At 40.3% G+C, this 16,572-nt stretch overlaps 1 protein-coding gene across 1 annotated transcript; it reads right to left on the bottom strand.

The window, feature by feature from the left end:
* Positions 1–3,656: 3,656 nt before the first annotated feature.
* RB195_016473 (uncharacterized protein) lies at positions 3,657–9,023 on the bottom strand (the record flags this gene model as incomplete). The annotated part of the gene is made up of 13 exons (XM_064183022.1): positions 3,657–3,747; positions 3,876–3,949; positions 4,028–4,184; positions 4,422–4,494; positions 4,559–4,629; positions 4,685–4,792; positions 4,858–4,952; positions 5,896–6,015; positions 6,243–6,318; positions 6,455–6,628; positions 6,691–6,859; positions 6,995–7,154; positions 8,985–9,023. 13 exons carry the CDS (start codon positions 9,021–9,023, stop codon positions 3,657–3,659), a joined length of 1,407 nt encoding a protein of 468 aa, XP_064038903.1.
* Between the last annotated feature and the right edge of the window lie 7,549 nt (positions 9,024–16,572).

Raw genomic sequence — 16,572 nt, 5'->3', positions numbered from 1 at the left:
TTCAACATTCAACAGAGCTGATTTTGTTGAAGATATGGAGCGGAGACGTGGGACAATACTACGGAGCCAACATGAATGGGTACGGATAAATAATAGTAAAACATTTTATATCATGATGAGACATCAAGATATATTAGACTTATAGGAAAGAATTCATCCCTTGACAACGGAAAAAAGCAATCCTACTAGTAAAATGAGGTAGATTCCAGATTTTTTATAGCGCAAAGAAAATGTTCGGATACACCTTCTAAATGCAACCACTAAATGGACGCATAAATAAAAAAAAAGAAATGTGTAAGTTCTTGTGCTCAAATTCATAGATCATAGAAGATAATACAATACAATATACAAGACGAATAACTTAACTATTTACTTACCTAGTTCCCCAAAATGAAGTTGCGCTCAAATAAACACAACAGCGGGAAAAGGAAAAACTGTACCTATCTCTAGCACATATTCATAGGCTAATTTGCTGATGAGAAACCTCAGAAACACGTCAAAACTCTTTTGCTGTACAACAATAAAACGGATAAGGAATAACAAAAATTGGTCTCTTCTACCCAGTGTTAAAAAATTCATGTATGAAAAGCTCGATAGAAAAAGGCATGAAAATAGGGCTATATCACCTTGAAAAGAAAAAAACAAGGACTCCTTATAATCACAAGAACCTTAGAACTTCCTATTGAGAACATTAAACTCAGATTTGTATGAATCACATTATTGTCTCGAGTGAGGCTCGAACACTTTTTCCTTCAAAGCATGCGCAGTGCGCCAGAGAGCGTGTAGAAACCGACATTAGAAGCATACTACACAGCGTATTGGCGCAAAGCGCGAATGCGCGGTCAGTAAGAAATGCACCCAGAGGACAGGTCCTCTAGGCGGAAATATGACGACAGTTCACGGAGGCACTGGGCTCCGAACGATCACGAGTGGACAAACTCCGTTCTGATTTCCTCGCAATTTTCAAAAAATATGGAAATATCTTACTCGTAAGATTTGAGAATCTTCCTCTTACTATCAATGCATACATAAGCTTTTTCTTCTTTCTCTTCTCTTCTACTTCAGAGAAAATTGGAGACTTTTTTAACCGAACTTTAACATAAATGGCTTTTTTCGAAGAAAAAAGATATGATGAGAAATAAAGGTAAACATAATATAGTAGCTCACATATGATCTACTTTAGAACACGTGTTGGCTTGCAGTATTTTCGACAGTGTCACATTACATCCCCAATGATTGTAAAAACTTCAACGAGGTGCATCTATAAACTGACCGTATGAAAAAAGGACGAAATACTAGAATAGTCGAGGTTTGCGCCCGAAAACATCCAATATCCGAAAAGAAAAGAAATAAAGACAACTTTCAGTGGTTTTTTTTTTTCTGTAAGGATTGTCTTCGACGTCTATTTAGCTCTTTAGCACTGATAAAGTGTTTCATTGCACAAAAATGAATGATCCTGGATTATCTTGGAAGAAACATTTCTTTTCCGTGTTGCATTCGTAGGGTATTGTTTTAGTACACCATATAAAAGATAAAGGATAAATGTCAAATAGAATAAACAAAAAGAAAAGGTAGGAATAAATAACAAATATGGATTTAAAACGGATCAACGCCTCACAAAATTTTAGAGGTTTTTTCGGACCAAAAAATATTCACCGGTTTTTTTCAAACCTAGCTGATTCAACATTAGGTGCTGTTGGCCGATTGTTAGAATGTAGACTTTTTTTTCAAAACAAAACGTGTTCTTTTCAGAAGGGCCGCGTATACAAGTGTTATTGTTATTTGCTCGTGGTGGTCCTGCTATCACTAAATGCAATCAGGCACCTGACTATACGCCTTGGCAGCGTACGAGCTATATAACTAGTGAGTGTGTACGCAACTGTGAATAAGTTTATACTCCAGCGCGTTGCTCTATTCTGATTCTACCAGAGCTGAAAAGTGAAAGAAGGGGAAGGAACTACAAAAGGTTTTTTTTCTAAAATACTGATTTCAGGACAAAAAACAGCACAGAGATGTCTTGTTCGAAGCCTGTCAAAGCATGGAATTCCACACCATTTTTTCGCAGAAACTGTGCTTATTATATCTGTGTCCTTCAATCTAGATCCGTAAAAATTGCCAGTAATTCAATCAGTCTCTCATTCTGCAGTTTACAATAATTTGAGATAGTAGAAATAACAAGACCCGTATTTGTAGAAGATGAATCTAGTATGGCGAAACCCTTTTTTCCTGGAATCATCTCAGTATATCCAAAGCAGGGCAAAACGGCCAAAAACATGAGATACAAACTCCTTTCCTTCAAACTTCCGTTCCTATAGTCGCGCCAAAACGACATGAAACACGGTGCGGTTACGTACGTGGTTGCGCTCGAAGCGGCGCGGTGGAGCGTAGCGGTTAGGTCGATGGAGGTCCTTTGCTAGCATCGTTCATCGTTGCAACTCGCGATGACCGCTACGAGCACATCCGCCTGCTCCGAACTGCACCCTTTTTTATATCGTTTTAAGCCTACTACGTACGTCACGTGTTGTTAGCAAAATGCAGCAATCCTGGATGGTGTGACACTAGGTGGTTACTCCACAAAAGTTGCCCGAAAATTAGGATAAAAGTGCTGTTGTTCGGACGTTATCGGGGAATCTAAGATAGAAGTCATCAGGGGAATAGTGAAGAACAATATAACAAATAAGAACAAAAGCTCAGCGATTGAAGGAAATCTCAGCAACAGTGTTGGTGAGCAACAGATCCACATACAATGTTGGAGTAGAAAATCCATTTCAATCACATTCATAGTCAAACTCTGATTCGTTTGAAATGTTTATGAATGAAACAGACATTACTACAAAAACAATGCAAGCTATATACAAGATTTATTTATTTGCACATTACTATCACGTCGTACAATTAACCAGTTATTAAATTACACCAACTCACTGGTATCATTCATGCAGTAAAATGGTACATAAACAAGAGAAAAAATCAGTAAGTAGGCTCGACTTAAGGAATACACATTTCCACATGTTTTAAATCCACTTGTTTTTCATCAAGAAGTATGTAAAAATCGAAGTGAAACGAAACTAGATATCAGTCTTTTGTAGTATTGGTCATGACTGAGCCTTGTAGTAAGAACGAGTTTTTGTCAGTGAGAGAATGAAAATATAGTAGGGTCACAACGACATGAAGCACGGTGCAGTTGCGTAAGCGGCGCGGTGAAGAAAGCGGTTGAAGTCGAGATGGGAGCATCGCTAACTGCAGCGAAGAATTGTCCTACCAAGGGTCCTCCCTAGATTCTAATCGCTACGCTCCAAGGACTTCGAGCAGCAGCTTACGCAACTGCACCGTACTTCAAGTTGTTATGACCTTACTATAGCACAGCGATCTGAGTCAGAAGCTCTGGTGCGGAGACCTAATCCGACTAATCTCGACTATTTTTTGAAAACTGGGAACCCGAACCTTCCAAACTACAATGAAGCTGAATCTAAACATCTTCTTATTGTTTCTTTTTTGGGATCACATCTCGTTTTCACATTTTCACAAGTTTTAGAAGAGCATGAATCAGTTTTTTTAGAATATCGTTACGAGATATGCGCGTACGGAGTGACATAAATAAAATCATATGTTAATAAAGGAAACACAATAGATACATAATAAGTACAATAGAGTTATTACATTGGATGAAGTTTCCTGAACTTCGCAGCAAGTCGCTCGCCTATCAGTGAATTCTTGTTGAGTGAACTTCTTTCATCAAGAAGAGTACTGAAAACAAAGAAGTAGTGAGCGAAAAAAAAAGAAAAGAAAAAAGGAATTGTGGGCAAACACAAAGACAATCAGATTGGTATTGAAGAATCTCAGCTGTTAGTACGCGAAAACACGTGAAATTTCACCTCGTTTGCAGGAAGTGCGCTGGGTCTTTTGATAGTATACATGCCTGTATCAGCGTTTGTGCGAACAGATCCCGCTAAAACCGCAAGAGTCAGTAATTGTCTGGGGACTTGTCTCAATTTTTCATCTTCTACTTCCGAATTAAGACCTTTACCTGTGCGTTACTTCCACCAATCCGATAGATCTCGTGTCGTATCGGCAGCAATTTACCGGCAGCTTCATCGTACTGTGCTCTGCCAAAGTTTCTCATTCCTTCATACAATGGTATACCAACGTCGCGAGAGACCTTCGTGTTGTCTACGTCGGTATTTCTTTAATAAACAAAGGATGAAGTAGTGATATGGATTGCAGCTGTATATTTGCTAAATAAGAACGATATTAAGTTATGACAGCATATCTCGTAGGTCTATAAACGATCTCGCTACTTCTGGGAAACTCAATATATCATGCAATCATGCATGAAACAAGCAGCAAAATTTAGCAGCACAGCTATTTTCTAGCTGGAAGTGAAACATCACATTTGTTCAATTTCTTGACAACAAACTAACTCTGAGAACTCAACCAGGGAATCATAAAGACGACTCTCGTTTTCGGTTTCCTCTCGCCTCATCAGAGCGATTCCTGCAAAATAAGTAAAAGAAAATGTTACCCAGAAATGTTGCTATGCTCAAAGGAAACTTTATACCTAGATGCGCATCATTGAAGCAAGTTACGTGGTCCTCCAAATGCGTTGACATATTAGGGAGATCATGCCACCTTCAGTTAAAAATCTCATGAGAAAAGTCCTCGTTGAGCTATCTAGAAAACACACCTTTTTCCAACATCAACTCCTTCAAGCTCTAACCGCCACAGCATTGAAGCAGCATCGGCCGTATCCAACACAGATTGTTTACCACTGCAGGCTCGGCGGCACACTTCGCTACAAGAAAAACAAATAGGCAACTCTAAGAGGAATTGCACTCCGTGGAACTTCGAGTGGCGTACTTATCGAAAATTGTCAGCGGCGTCTCGTAGTCTCCCTTTTCAATGTAGAACAGTGCATTGTGCCAGTAATTATGTGTGGCAATAATCCATCCTGGCTGCAAATGGAGCGATTTACGATTCAATTCACACATGAACCAGCGTGTGAGGGAGGCACAATACGACATCACCATTCCTATGTCGGAGGTTGTGTGTCGGAGGAGCTTTTACGCAGGCAAAATTGTGGATTACGCAACGTTACGTACGCGGCGGCACATAAACAAGCATAGAGTCGGATCAAAGTCATGAACCTTTGTTCAGTAGCGCAAACGACTGCACTCGAAGCGGTCTGGTAGAGGGTGGCTGTTAGGATTGAGGAGCCTTTGCTGGCACCACTCATCGCTGCGGTCCGGTTCTGATGCTCCCACCACGATCCCAACCGCTCTCTCCTCAGCGTCGCTTCGAGTGCAGGCGTTTCCCCAACTGCACTTCATGTCGTTTTGACCCGACTATATATCAAAGGCACTGTATCAGGAAACTGACAATGTTGGGATCCCTGGCAAATAGAGTTCAGGTTGTCCATTACAAGTATGAGCGTGGCCACTTTCAATTCCTCCCAATTGTCAAAAAAAAAAAAACAGCTTGGGAACCACTTTAGTTCCTTCTTGGTAGGTTATAATGCGCCAAACTTGTTCATGCTCCGTATTCCTCAGCAGCACAATCATTTATTTTTTATTGGACACCTGAGAAGATTTCATTTACTATCGAACACCCACTCGTGGAAGCAGAGTGTGCGCCGGTGTGGCACGTTCTAACGTACCTCATAGGAACTAAGATCGTTTCATACTCGTTTTTCAGGACGATTGGGAAGAACTGAAAGGGTCCACGCTCATTTTCGTAATCTACCTTAGCCCCTAGATTTGGCGAAAGAGACTTCAACATCGTCAGTTTCTAAATGCCCTTCTTTTAACCGCTTTAAGTGATGTAAACGCCTTGTTTGCAACATTTTTCTTCTCTGAAGTCCTCCTTTGTAACAACAGCCACAAAGATGGTTAAGCTTACCCTCCAGTCATTCACAGTGCTTTCCATAAAGTTGATGCCTTCGTCGTTACGTCCCTGCATAACCATGCAGTGTGCACGTGCGTGTGTCGCCCAGCAATCAAACCGATTCAAATTCAGAGCCTGAAAATGAGTGCCTTGGGGTGCCAAGATAAGAAATCAGATAAGAAATTAGTATTCTGATCCGTCACAGAAAAATCCACGGAAATTCATCAAGTAGTGTTCGATAATATTCCTTCGATAATTATTTTCGATAATATTCTAGTATTCAATTTCGAACTTTCCTTTAAAGGACGGTATGGAAATGTGGTATGAAAATAGTTGAGAAAATATGTAGGATTAGATCATACTTTCACCGCCGCTTTTTCTGCTTCGTCGTATTGTTCACATTCCTCTAATCCGAACGCCCACATACCATGGAGATAGCTAAACAAAATATGCTAGGCCAACAAAATATAAAATAAACAAAGTATCCTTTAGGCTTATTTTAAAAGCTAACTAACAAAATAGCCCGAAATATCTGCTAACAAAATATCCTTCAGGCTTGTATCAAAATCCAAACCTGTAACAAGGCTCGGACCCGTTGTGTTTCGGCAAGACGGCCTGCACTGAATCCCTCTTTCCTTTGGCGTCACCCATAAAAAAATAGGCTTCATGAGCGAATTTGATTGCCATCAAGTCTGTCGGGTACTCGGTAAGGATTTCTTCCCACAAAGCTGAAGCTGCTCTCATTTTTCTGAAGCAGATGATTCGTGTTAGCCATGTCTTTTTGCATGCGAAATTATCAGAAAACCATACCCCTCTCCCCACAGAAGAACGGCTCTGGCGTGTTTTTGTTCCCTTGCGTTACCATATTCTCTAGCATCATCTTGTAGCTGCTCCAAACTTGTTTTTAGGGTTTCGTTAACCCTGCTGCAAGTACCAGTACCGAGGCTCTCTAAGCCGCATCGAAAAGCTCTCGGAAGCACTGAAAACAAATAGAACAGCTTCATTCTTTTGATTAAAAACATCTCCGATCTGTTGTTCTGTTATCCCATGTGATGCCTCGATACGAGAAAATGGAAATAAAGCGAAATGAAGCGTTAAAAATGCAGGTTTTTACCTGCTTTGGGGTCAGCTGCTTTCATTTTTTCTAGTGTCGAATGAAGCCCTCCAAGGAGATCGCAATCTGACCATGAGACAATTTGTCTCAGTGCTCCATCGAATAACTTTGCACATTCGTTGGACGGAGTAGACAATGTCAATCCAGCAGCATTCCATCCCTGGATGGCAGATTTCATTATTCTCAGATTTAAGAGAACATATTGCGGCGAAAAAGAAAAAGAACACAAATCTAAAGAATTTCTCTAAAAAGAGCAGTCCGACAGACTCTCACTTACTTGTTCTGTTCAGAGAAATAGTGAGGTTCCATAATATTTTCGAATGAAGTAGAAGTACTTTATAGCTGCGTCAAAACGACATGAAGCACGGACAGTTGCGTAAGCGGCTGCGTTCGAGGCGGCGCGATGGAGCGTAGCGGTTGGGATCGCGTAAGGATCCTCGCTACCGCCAACCATCTCTGCAGTTCGCCATGGTCCCATCTTGATTCCAGCCGCTGTCTCAACAGCGCCGCTTCGAGCGCAGCCACTTACGTAACTGTGCGTGCTTCATGTCGTTGGACAACTCTATTATCTCAACTCTATTAAGTTATTGGTCACTTCTACGAGGTACTCTCGACAATCATTGAACGATAATTCTACGAAGGACACCTATTCTCTTTGGTCCTGTCGTGATTAGCCGTTAATAAAGTTGTACGTAATTACGAAGAACAAGAGGGAACTGCTGCCTTCTTTTAAACAAAAATCTTGTTACTTTTGGCAGAATCCTAAACTTGGTCTATTGGTTGCGACTTGAGACATTCTCAAATAAGTGGAATCTACCACCCATTATTTAAAAAATGTTTTTGTTCTCCTTAGTTTTACGAAAAGTAGGAGCATAAAAGTTGTAAGCGAAAAATACACAAAATAGGTCTTTCAGAAGACCTAGAATACGACCGCATTCCTAACTAAGTTTCGTTACGTTTACCGATTACCTTGTGCAAGACACATGTTTCATAAAATCTTAGTCAAAATAGGCGTGATAAAATCTTCGAAATGAAGACTTGCACTGATTTTGTTGTTGTTTTTTAAGAAAAAAAGATTCTCCTGCCGAATTGGTCAAAAAAGTGCTGTCTGCTTCATGTTCAGGATTTGTCGATGATGTTGTCGTTGGAAGAAGGTCAGATGAGAAACTGTAGTCGGATCAGAACGACATGAAACATGATGCAGCTGCGCAGACGGCGGCCCTCGATGCGGCGGAGCGTAGCGCTTGGAATCTAGGCTGGACCCTTGCTGACATCATTCCTCGCTCACGATGGTCCCACCTCGATTCCAACCGCTAGTTCAGCCGCTTACACGACTGCCCAGTGCTTTATATCGTTTCGACGCGACTATATCTGGCTCATTTCAGCTATAGTTTTGCTGTCTTTTACAATTAACATATTATATCTGTCTCAATTTATCTTCAAGGTAATATTCTGTAGCTGATTCTGTGGCTTTGTTGAGAATTACAAAGGCCAAGGAGTGTTACCGCTGAGAAATTCCAAATAACAATGGGGAGAGGGTCGTTAAAAAGGCACCTACACCCATACAAAGAAGCAAATCTTATGTGTTTGTTATCTAAATTTGCGACATGTTGTAAAATCTGTTAGAAAAGCAGAATTAGACTTTATTAAATCGGAGAAGGAAGTGCATGAAAGTCGATGAATCGTCAGAATCGACATTCACTAAACCAGTTTCAGTAAATTCTAAGCCATTTTATTAGTGTTAAGTGTACTCTAAATTCCCAAGGAGGAAGTTTCTGTCTATGCTGTGAATATAAAGACCGAAAAAAAATCAATCCAAGAAAAAAGGTGGGAAGGGACAATCAGTTTATGGATTTGATTCTCGATTGGGAGAACATTAGTTCAAGGAATCGGAAAAGTAGGAAAGAAAGAGAAGAATATGAAGAGGGAACTGAAAAAAAAGAATAAAAGTGTAATAATGAAGGGAACGGATAAAAGCATGGCGGATTACCTCAAGGTCGCGGAGATTCTCCGCACACCATGCTGCCATGCCGGGTTCTGTAAAATCGATTTTGATCTGCTTGTTTAAATGACTCTAACGATGAACGACATAATGTTCAACAACGCTTTAAAGCAAACAATCGAGAATGTATCACTTGAGAGAGAAATGAAATGTAGCTATACAAAGTTACGGAAAAAGAGTTCACATTTGCTGCACAATAGGTTTATAATTTGTAGCGTTTAAGAAAATCCCCTCCTCATTTTGGCAGAATTTTATTGTTTCTTATGCAGTCATTCAATCCTACACCCTCTCAGGCGTATCCTTCTAAGCAGTATCGTACTAAAATCTTTGGTCTATGATTCATAGGTTTTTTATGATTGCGAAATAACATGGATAAAAATCATTCATATGTGGAACATAGTAACAGAAATCTTCGTTACTTTGAATAAAGGGAAGAATCCTTCCAAAATTTTATTCTTGCTGAAGTCTAAATGTTTAACTCCGTCATATGTAGTTAATCGGTATTCATTTCAATACTCATTTCTTTGGGAAGGTGTTAAGGATGCAGGGCAAAACTGGTACTAGCACTGGTAGCTTCGTACTCACTTGGCTATACCGATTAGTAAAAATTCTAATTAGGATAACTCCACTTGGACTGCACAGCTAACGATTTCAATCGAGGAGATGGTCTCCCCTCGATTGAAATCGTTGGCTCCACCGTGCCCCTTCCAGAGCAGCTCACACAACTGCAACAGGGTCCAGACAACAAAATGTTTCCAGTTAGATAACTGCGTTACAGCGGAAAAATGGGTCTTGGTTGGATACGTTACTATCCAATAAAAATTCGTCCGCAGACAAGCGCATCATGCAATGGAAATGCGTTTCCACTCGTCTTAGCAGCACTGGAAATGTTTCTGCAACGAACGTCCAGCTACAGTAGCGAAGTGCCGTTCCACCGAGTTTGCGTCAGCAAAGTAACCAAATAATATTGAATAGCAGGATTGGAAAAAAAAAGATGTCGCCAATGGTTTCCCATCGTATTTATCCTCCTGAAGATAAATTTATTGGATACGGGCTCACGTCGTTTTGACGCGAGTTTGGTATGAAAACATCTCTAACACCACATTCACAAAAGCCACTAATGTCTTTACCGTTGTGGTATTTCCAAACTGTAATCTACTGTATAGGAGAAACGTTGTAAACCGAGTGCATCATGCAGCTATTAATCATGGACGCGTCAGCATGAAATGATTGATGGTGAACTGGATGTTTCATATACAAAAAAACATTACAGCATGCCAATCCTGCTTATGGATCCACATGTTCGCACTAACGACTAGACTATGCGCGGAAGCTGCCATTGGTTTGCTGCTGTAAGATTTGCTTTTGAGATCCGGATCGCTTCGTTACGTAGGCTGGAAGCGGCGCTATTTCCTGATTCACATGTGCCTAGTCGACTCATCCACTGTATAAATAAATGATTCCGGAGAAAAGAATAAAATTAAACCGTCGCTTAAAGGTAGCACACTACAAAATTAAGGGCGCTGGGTATCGGTGAGGATGAGAGGAGCACATACATAGGTCTACGAGCATAGTTCACGAGTATGAGCGCGATCACACGTCTGCCAGCGACTGAAAGAGACAGTGTCAGCAGGCCATTGATTGCACGCTCCATGACAAAGGTGCCGCACATGCATGCTCTCGCAGACATGGCCCGTTATTAGGAGCTTCGGAGGGGGATTTTATTTAAAATCTATCTAATTCCATCTAAAACCCGTTTTCCACACGGTTTTTCGGGACAATCATTGAGCATTATCGTGACGCTGGTGACCTACTTCCCTAAACATATCTATTATCCATAGAGAAATCCTAACGCTCTCACTTTGGTGGTATGCTGCTTTTTAGAAGTGTTGAGATACCAGCTCGTATGATGGAGATGCGCTGCATGCGTCATGCTACGCGTAGCATGCATTTTTCTACGTTGCGAGAAGCTGTTTGATAGTAAAGTTATTTCTAATGTAGATTTGTAAAAAGTGACACCTTTTTTGAGCGAGATGTGGAAATATCTTTGGATCTATATTGCAGCGACTTTAACTGACTTCCTCGATACAAAACGTTTGAAATGAGAATTCTTTGAAATGAGTTATATTCTATAATTCATACAAGAAATGGACTTTCAATGGAGTAGTAAACTCTTAAGATATGTAGCTACAATCCGAAATTTCGGTAGCCCATTAGTGTAGCGTTTTCGAAGAAAAAATGTTTCTACTCCTGGTTTAAAAAATGTACAGAGCCTTTGCTTTAGAGGGAAATGTTTCTATTCTTGCATTTTTTTCTTCTTCTACATTTGTTTTTAGCAATCATTTCACATATTTTTGTTGGAATTATGTTTCTAAAATTAAAATCCATTAACACATGCATGAAATGACTGACGACTGGGATGTTAAGAATATGAAAAACCAGTTTCGAAAAGAGAACTTGGCTTTTTATCTCCAAAACGTGAAAATCCAAAGAGTGAAAATGTGGAAGATTGCCTTGTGTTTTCTTTATTATTGCAATATTTCGTTTTTTAATCTTTTTTCTTAAGGAGTGCAGGTGCTTTGCTACTTCCTACATTTCCATTCACTGAGAGAGTCTCAGTTTCGTTTCCAGTTTTAACTTTTTGCCGCCGTACTCTACAATTAAAGCGAAACGAGAAACCTGAAAAGGGGAGAAATAAAAACGAAGACTGGAACAGATCGTTGTTTTCTCTAGAAACTTGCGATGAAGGGAATTTTTTAAGCGTTAATGTCGTCCAATCTAAAACCGGATCAAAGCTAAGAATAATCATATGAGACCTTAGAAGGGCATGTATATCATTTGAGTAGCACAAAGAGCTTGTGCTAAAAAATAGAAGATCATAGATGTAATGGGTGCGTAGGATTTCTCACCTGCAAAATTGTGCGAAAATGCCGAATGTTCGCAGAAACTCTCGACTTTTCTTTCTTTCATAAGGACTGTTACTGTCAAAGAAGTTCGCAAATATGGAATGATGTTCTGAATGTCAGCAGGCGAAAAAAGAAATACACTTAAGTGTCACCTTTAAGCGTTAAGGTTGTTCGTAATTGCATGATGTCAGATCTGCAGAACACACACCTTAGTCTCTTGAACTAGCTACAGTTACAATTCTTATGATGTAAATTAATTCTGATCCTGATTCCAGTACTCCTGTGTTCACCGCCGTCTAGGGCCGTTGTCGTTGCTATTTTGATGTCTTGCCAGCTTCCCTTCATTTATTTGCTGCTTGAAAACTTCGCTTCGTCGCTTCCAAGATGTTCTTTGCCACAATTTCCAACGCTCGTGACGGTCAGTCGTGGAGAGGGTGGAATCGCGATCATTTGATCACTCAAGATTTGTTTGCTGATTGAGCATCATCATGTCAAAAATATGTTACCATATCAGGGATTTTCTTGTAGATGACATCCGCTCGCAGTTTTTTAGTGCTTTCTTTTACAACAAAACAACATGAATAGGAGAAGTGAAAGAGAAAACTTGAGTTCAAGAAACGCCAAATTATTCCCCACAGAACAATCCTAAGAAGCCCTATAAACGCATCTATGTACGTATGTATGTATGTAAGTCTTTCAGTTATTCGTATATGAGATCACTAAGTGTTCCTTCTTCTGCTGAAGCCCTAAGTAGTACCCTCGGCAGTTTTATTTTTTTAAAATTTTCTTTTGATCACTGCTGTTTCTCGTTAGTTTCGTTCTGTTAGGAAAGAACAACTTTGTTCTGAAAGAGACAGAAGATGCAAAACGTAATTTCGAAGGATATGCGCAGAGTTTCAACAGCACCGGAGCGCGCGTCTTGCAGCTCCTGCGAGAATTGGCGAGTAACGCAACCTTAGTGTGCATCGACAGGTGCATCGCATTCCCAAGGAAGGTCGCTCTATTCGTAACTTCCTGCATTCCATCGTCTTTCCTTCCGGTATTCATTGACAACTGGAAATTCGCCTTTTTGCAATTGCTGCTAAGTCACTGTCCCTGATCAATGCTCATCAATTAGATGCACGCAAATATGTCCTGCCGGAAATGGTGGGAATCTGCGTGGAGCTCAATTCTTCTGGAAGTACTTCCACGGAAAGATAATGTTTGGGCTGTAGATCACGGCCAATGCCCCTAATTGTCTCGAAAAACAGCGTGGAAAACGGCGTTGACGATCGAGTTTCCCGTACGAAGCACCTAGCAACATGACACATCTCGAACATACGTGTACGCACGGTGTCTGCCAGCTAGCAAGAGAGACGAAGTCACCGATTGAACCCATCGACCATTGTCCCCATTGTCTGCTCGCTGGCGAGCGCGGGGCGTACTCCTGGGCTCGCAGATGTGAAACGTTGTTGAGTGCATCGCAGGAAAATTCGATCGCCAAGGCCGTTTCCTACGCCGTTCTCTAGGACAATAAGGAGAAATTGAGCGTGATCTTCCTCATACTTGTGATGTGCATCTGTCCCTATCTTTTCATGGAGAGATCCCAAAATCATCAATTCTGTGGTGCGATGCCTGTGAAGTTCGCAGTCTCGACGAACTTACCGGGATGAGAAGTATGTATTGAGTCCAGAAGCAAAGAACAATTTTTGAGTTCTTATGAATCCCACTGTATAAAGGGTAGCAGGTACATTTTTCAATCTAGACGTGATTAAAAAGATTTTTCTCCATGTTGTTCTTCCAGAGTCTGTGGTCACTCTCCCAAAATCCTTACTTATACATGCTCTAGCTAATAGTGCTAAGAGCTTAGCAGCTAAAGGAACTGAACTTCATAGTTTGCTCTTAATTACTTCAAAATACAATGATAGTAGTAGGAAATGCACGAATATATAAGGCCAATGATGTCAAAATTAATTAAAATTCGCCCCCGCGTACGTCCCTCGTACGTGGTTGCACCATATTCCGTTTGTCGGATAGGTGGTTCAACTGAGGGAAGAACAGGTGGCCTTCAACGATACAGTCTGGCCAATTCCAAGTGGAGCTTTGTGTAGTAGCGTGAGCGCTTGCTGCCATTGAACTGCAGATAGGAGGGAAGGTCCCACCCCGATCGCGCCACAGCTTCAAGCCTTTTTTACCGTTGTTGGATGTTGATTTCGTTAATGCAGTTTCTACATATTCATTACTTCTTCTAAGGGTCGTTTATTTGCCCGTCGACTCATCCGTTCACTCATCGTTTCATTCATCCATCTTTTTATCGATTAGTTCTCCTTGTCTGCAATTGGCATACGGTTCTCTTACGATTAGTGCAGAATTGTCTCTGGGTTCCCTTCTAGTTTTTATGGCGACCAATCACTAGTAGGATTGTTTGTATTTCAGTTTTTTACTGCAATATTTGAGTAAAATGTTGTTAGGGAAGAGGGCACTCACCACCGCTCTAATCGATCTGCACTCGAACTCCACTTAGAGCTCAAAAGTCGCTCTTAGTGCACAAAAACCGTCCTTAACTGTCAAATGGGGATTTCGGAGAAGCCATCTCTCATATCATTTCAGGTCCTTTTTATTGCCTTTGAAAGTTCTACATGGTTTGACTTAGCTATTCACCTCCGGTAACTTTGTGCAGAGAGTTTGTTGAATGTATCAACTTCCACTGATGAACTGTTGATTGATGAACTATCACTTTTTCAAATGGAAAAGCCATTTGACGGTTAAGAACGGTTTTTGTGCTCTGAGAGCGATTTTTGCAGCCTAATTGTTCAAATGTAGTTCGATTCGAGCAGTGTTAAGTGCCCACCTTCCCCCTACTCCTCCAAGCTACCTTTTCCCCGCAATATTTTTGTGGAACGAAGGAAATTTCCGTCTCCGAGTGCATCTCCATCCAATTTTATGATGACATTTGCTACACAAAACATTTCCGGTGATGACCGTGACACGCGTCACTGCAAAAAAAGGCACTTCGACGAGTAAAAAAGGACACTGATGGTGTTTTTCGTACGTCACCCTGTACAATTGTACTCAACAGCGGACAGTTTCAAGGAAGGAGAGCATCAGAAATATTCACCCAATCCCTTATCTCAGAATAAACACTCCCTGTTTTGATAGTTGGTCGGGAACTAGCAAATACTATGTTGTCAAAATCATCGTGGCCACTAATGTGAAGCGTTGATTTACCCGTCTGTGAATCTGCCATGAAATTCCACGTACGCCCACAGAGCATTCGGCTACTCATATTTGGGTAATCGAACTAGCACATTTCATCGAATGCTGCCCACTTAATGTGGTCTTGTTCCGTATTTCGCGGCAGAGGAAATGTTGGGAGAAAGTGTGCAATTGAATTTGCTAACCAGTATTTGAGATTGTCAGTGCCTTTCAAAAAGAAGCATACCCTTGCTCCCGTGTGCGCAGTAACGGGAATTAGACGAGAAGTCTTGTCGCAAAGGCATTGGTGCACTCTAATTATGGATATAAGATGTAGTCGGAAATATCATACAAAATATTTGAAAAAACAGATATAAAAATAAAAATAAGGAAACATAAAACTACAAGATATAAAATCATGGAATTAATTACTTATTAAATTAGAACTAATTACGGATATAAGATATATATCTAAATTATGGACATCTCGCCCGTTGTATGGAAGTAAAGGGAGGGGATTTTTATCGTCGAGAGTTCGACAGTTATTTTTAGTATTTTCTCTCTCAATTTCATTAATTTGGTCTAACCTTTAATAATCCAATATTTCCCATGGCAGCCTTACGGTTCCCTATCGCAAACCAGTCAGTCCATACGGTCTCCAGATGGTAAGATTAGAGACATAGTACACGATATGATTCAATATTGGGATGCTGAAAAGTTGCTGAACTTTTCAGACTGTTCTTTGTATAGTGGACTTCTGTGATGGTTGTTAGAGCTAATACACGTTGCCTTCTTTCAATAGTTCATTGTTATTTTAAGTACACATTAGCAGGGCGATCTAGTATTACTTACTCAAGTGCTTTTTTTGTACAACGATTCATCATATTATGATCTTTGCAGGAAACTATAAACAGTGAACTCAATTAATTTAATTTATCACTTTTTCAGTGTTGACTCAATGCTGCACTAGCGGGAAAATCTTATTGCGTTCCTTCTTAAATTTCTCTCTACATATTGTCATGAAAAATAGAACAATAGAAAAATCTACTAGCTCAGATCTAAATTTTATTAGAAAAAGAATTCAATGAAACACAAGTGAAGAAATTTTCTCTTTTGCTGATGGACATAAGGGACTTTTGTAGGAATGCCTGAAAATAAAAAAAAAGCCCTTTGTCACTGTATGTGCAAGTAAGTGCACGTAAGTAAGTATCCTTTGTTGTCCTTTTTGGTTACGGTGAATGAATTTACTCAACTCAGCGACCAACGCTAAAAATCAGCAAAATCTTATGGTTGTGTACCGGTCCTGTCTTCTTCTGGAATATCATTAACATATCCTCACCTTAGAATGAACCCTTAGAATTTTATGCTACAACTTAGATTCTCCAGGTCTCCTCTGACATGGATTTGGCGTCAACCACACTTTTCACTATTTCCGTTTTTTTACCAAAAGAATATTATTTTTACAACTCTTTGTAGAGTCGACGTATTCACTTAAC

The sequence above is a fragment of the Necator americanus genome, chromosome II (assembly GCF_031761385.1).
Source record: "Necator americanus strain Aroian chromosome II, whole genome shotgun sequence".
NCBI classification, from domain to species: Eukaryota; Metazoa; Nematoda; class Chromadorea; order Rhabditida; family Ancylostomatidae; genus Necator; species Necator americanus.
Note: the sequence above shows the minus strand (reverse complement) of the source record. Positions and strands in the feature narration are given on the sequence as shown.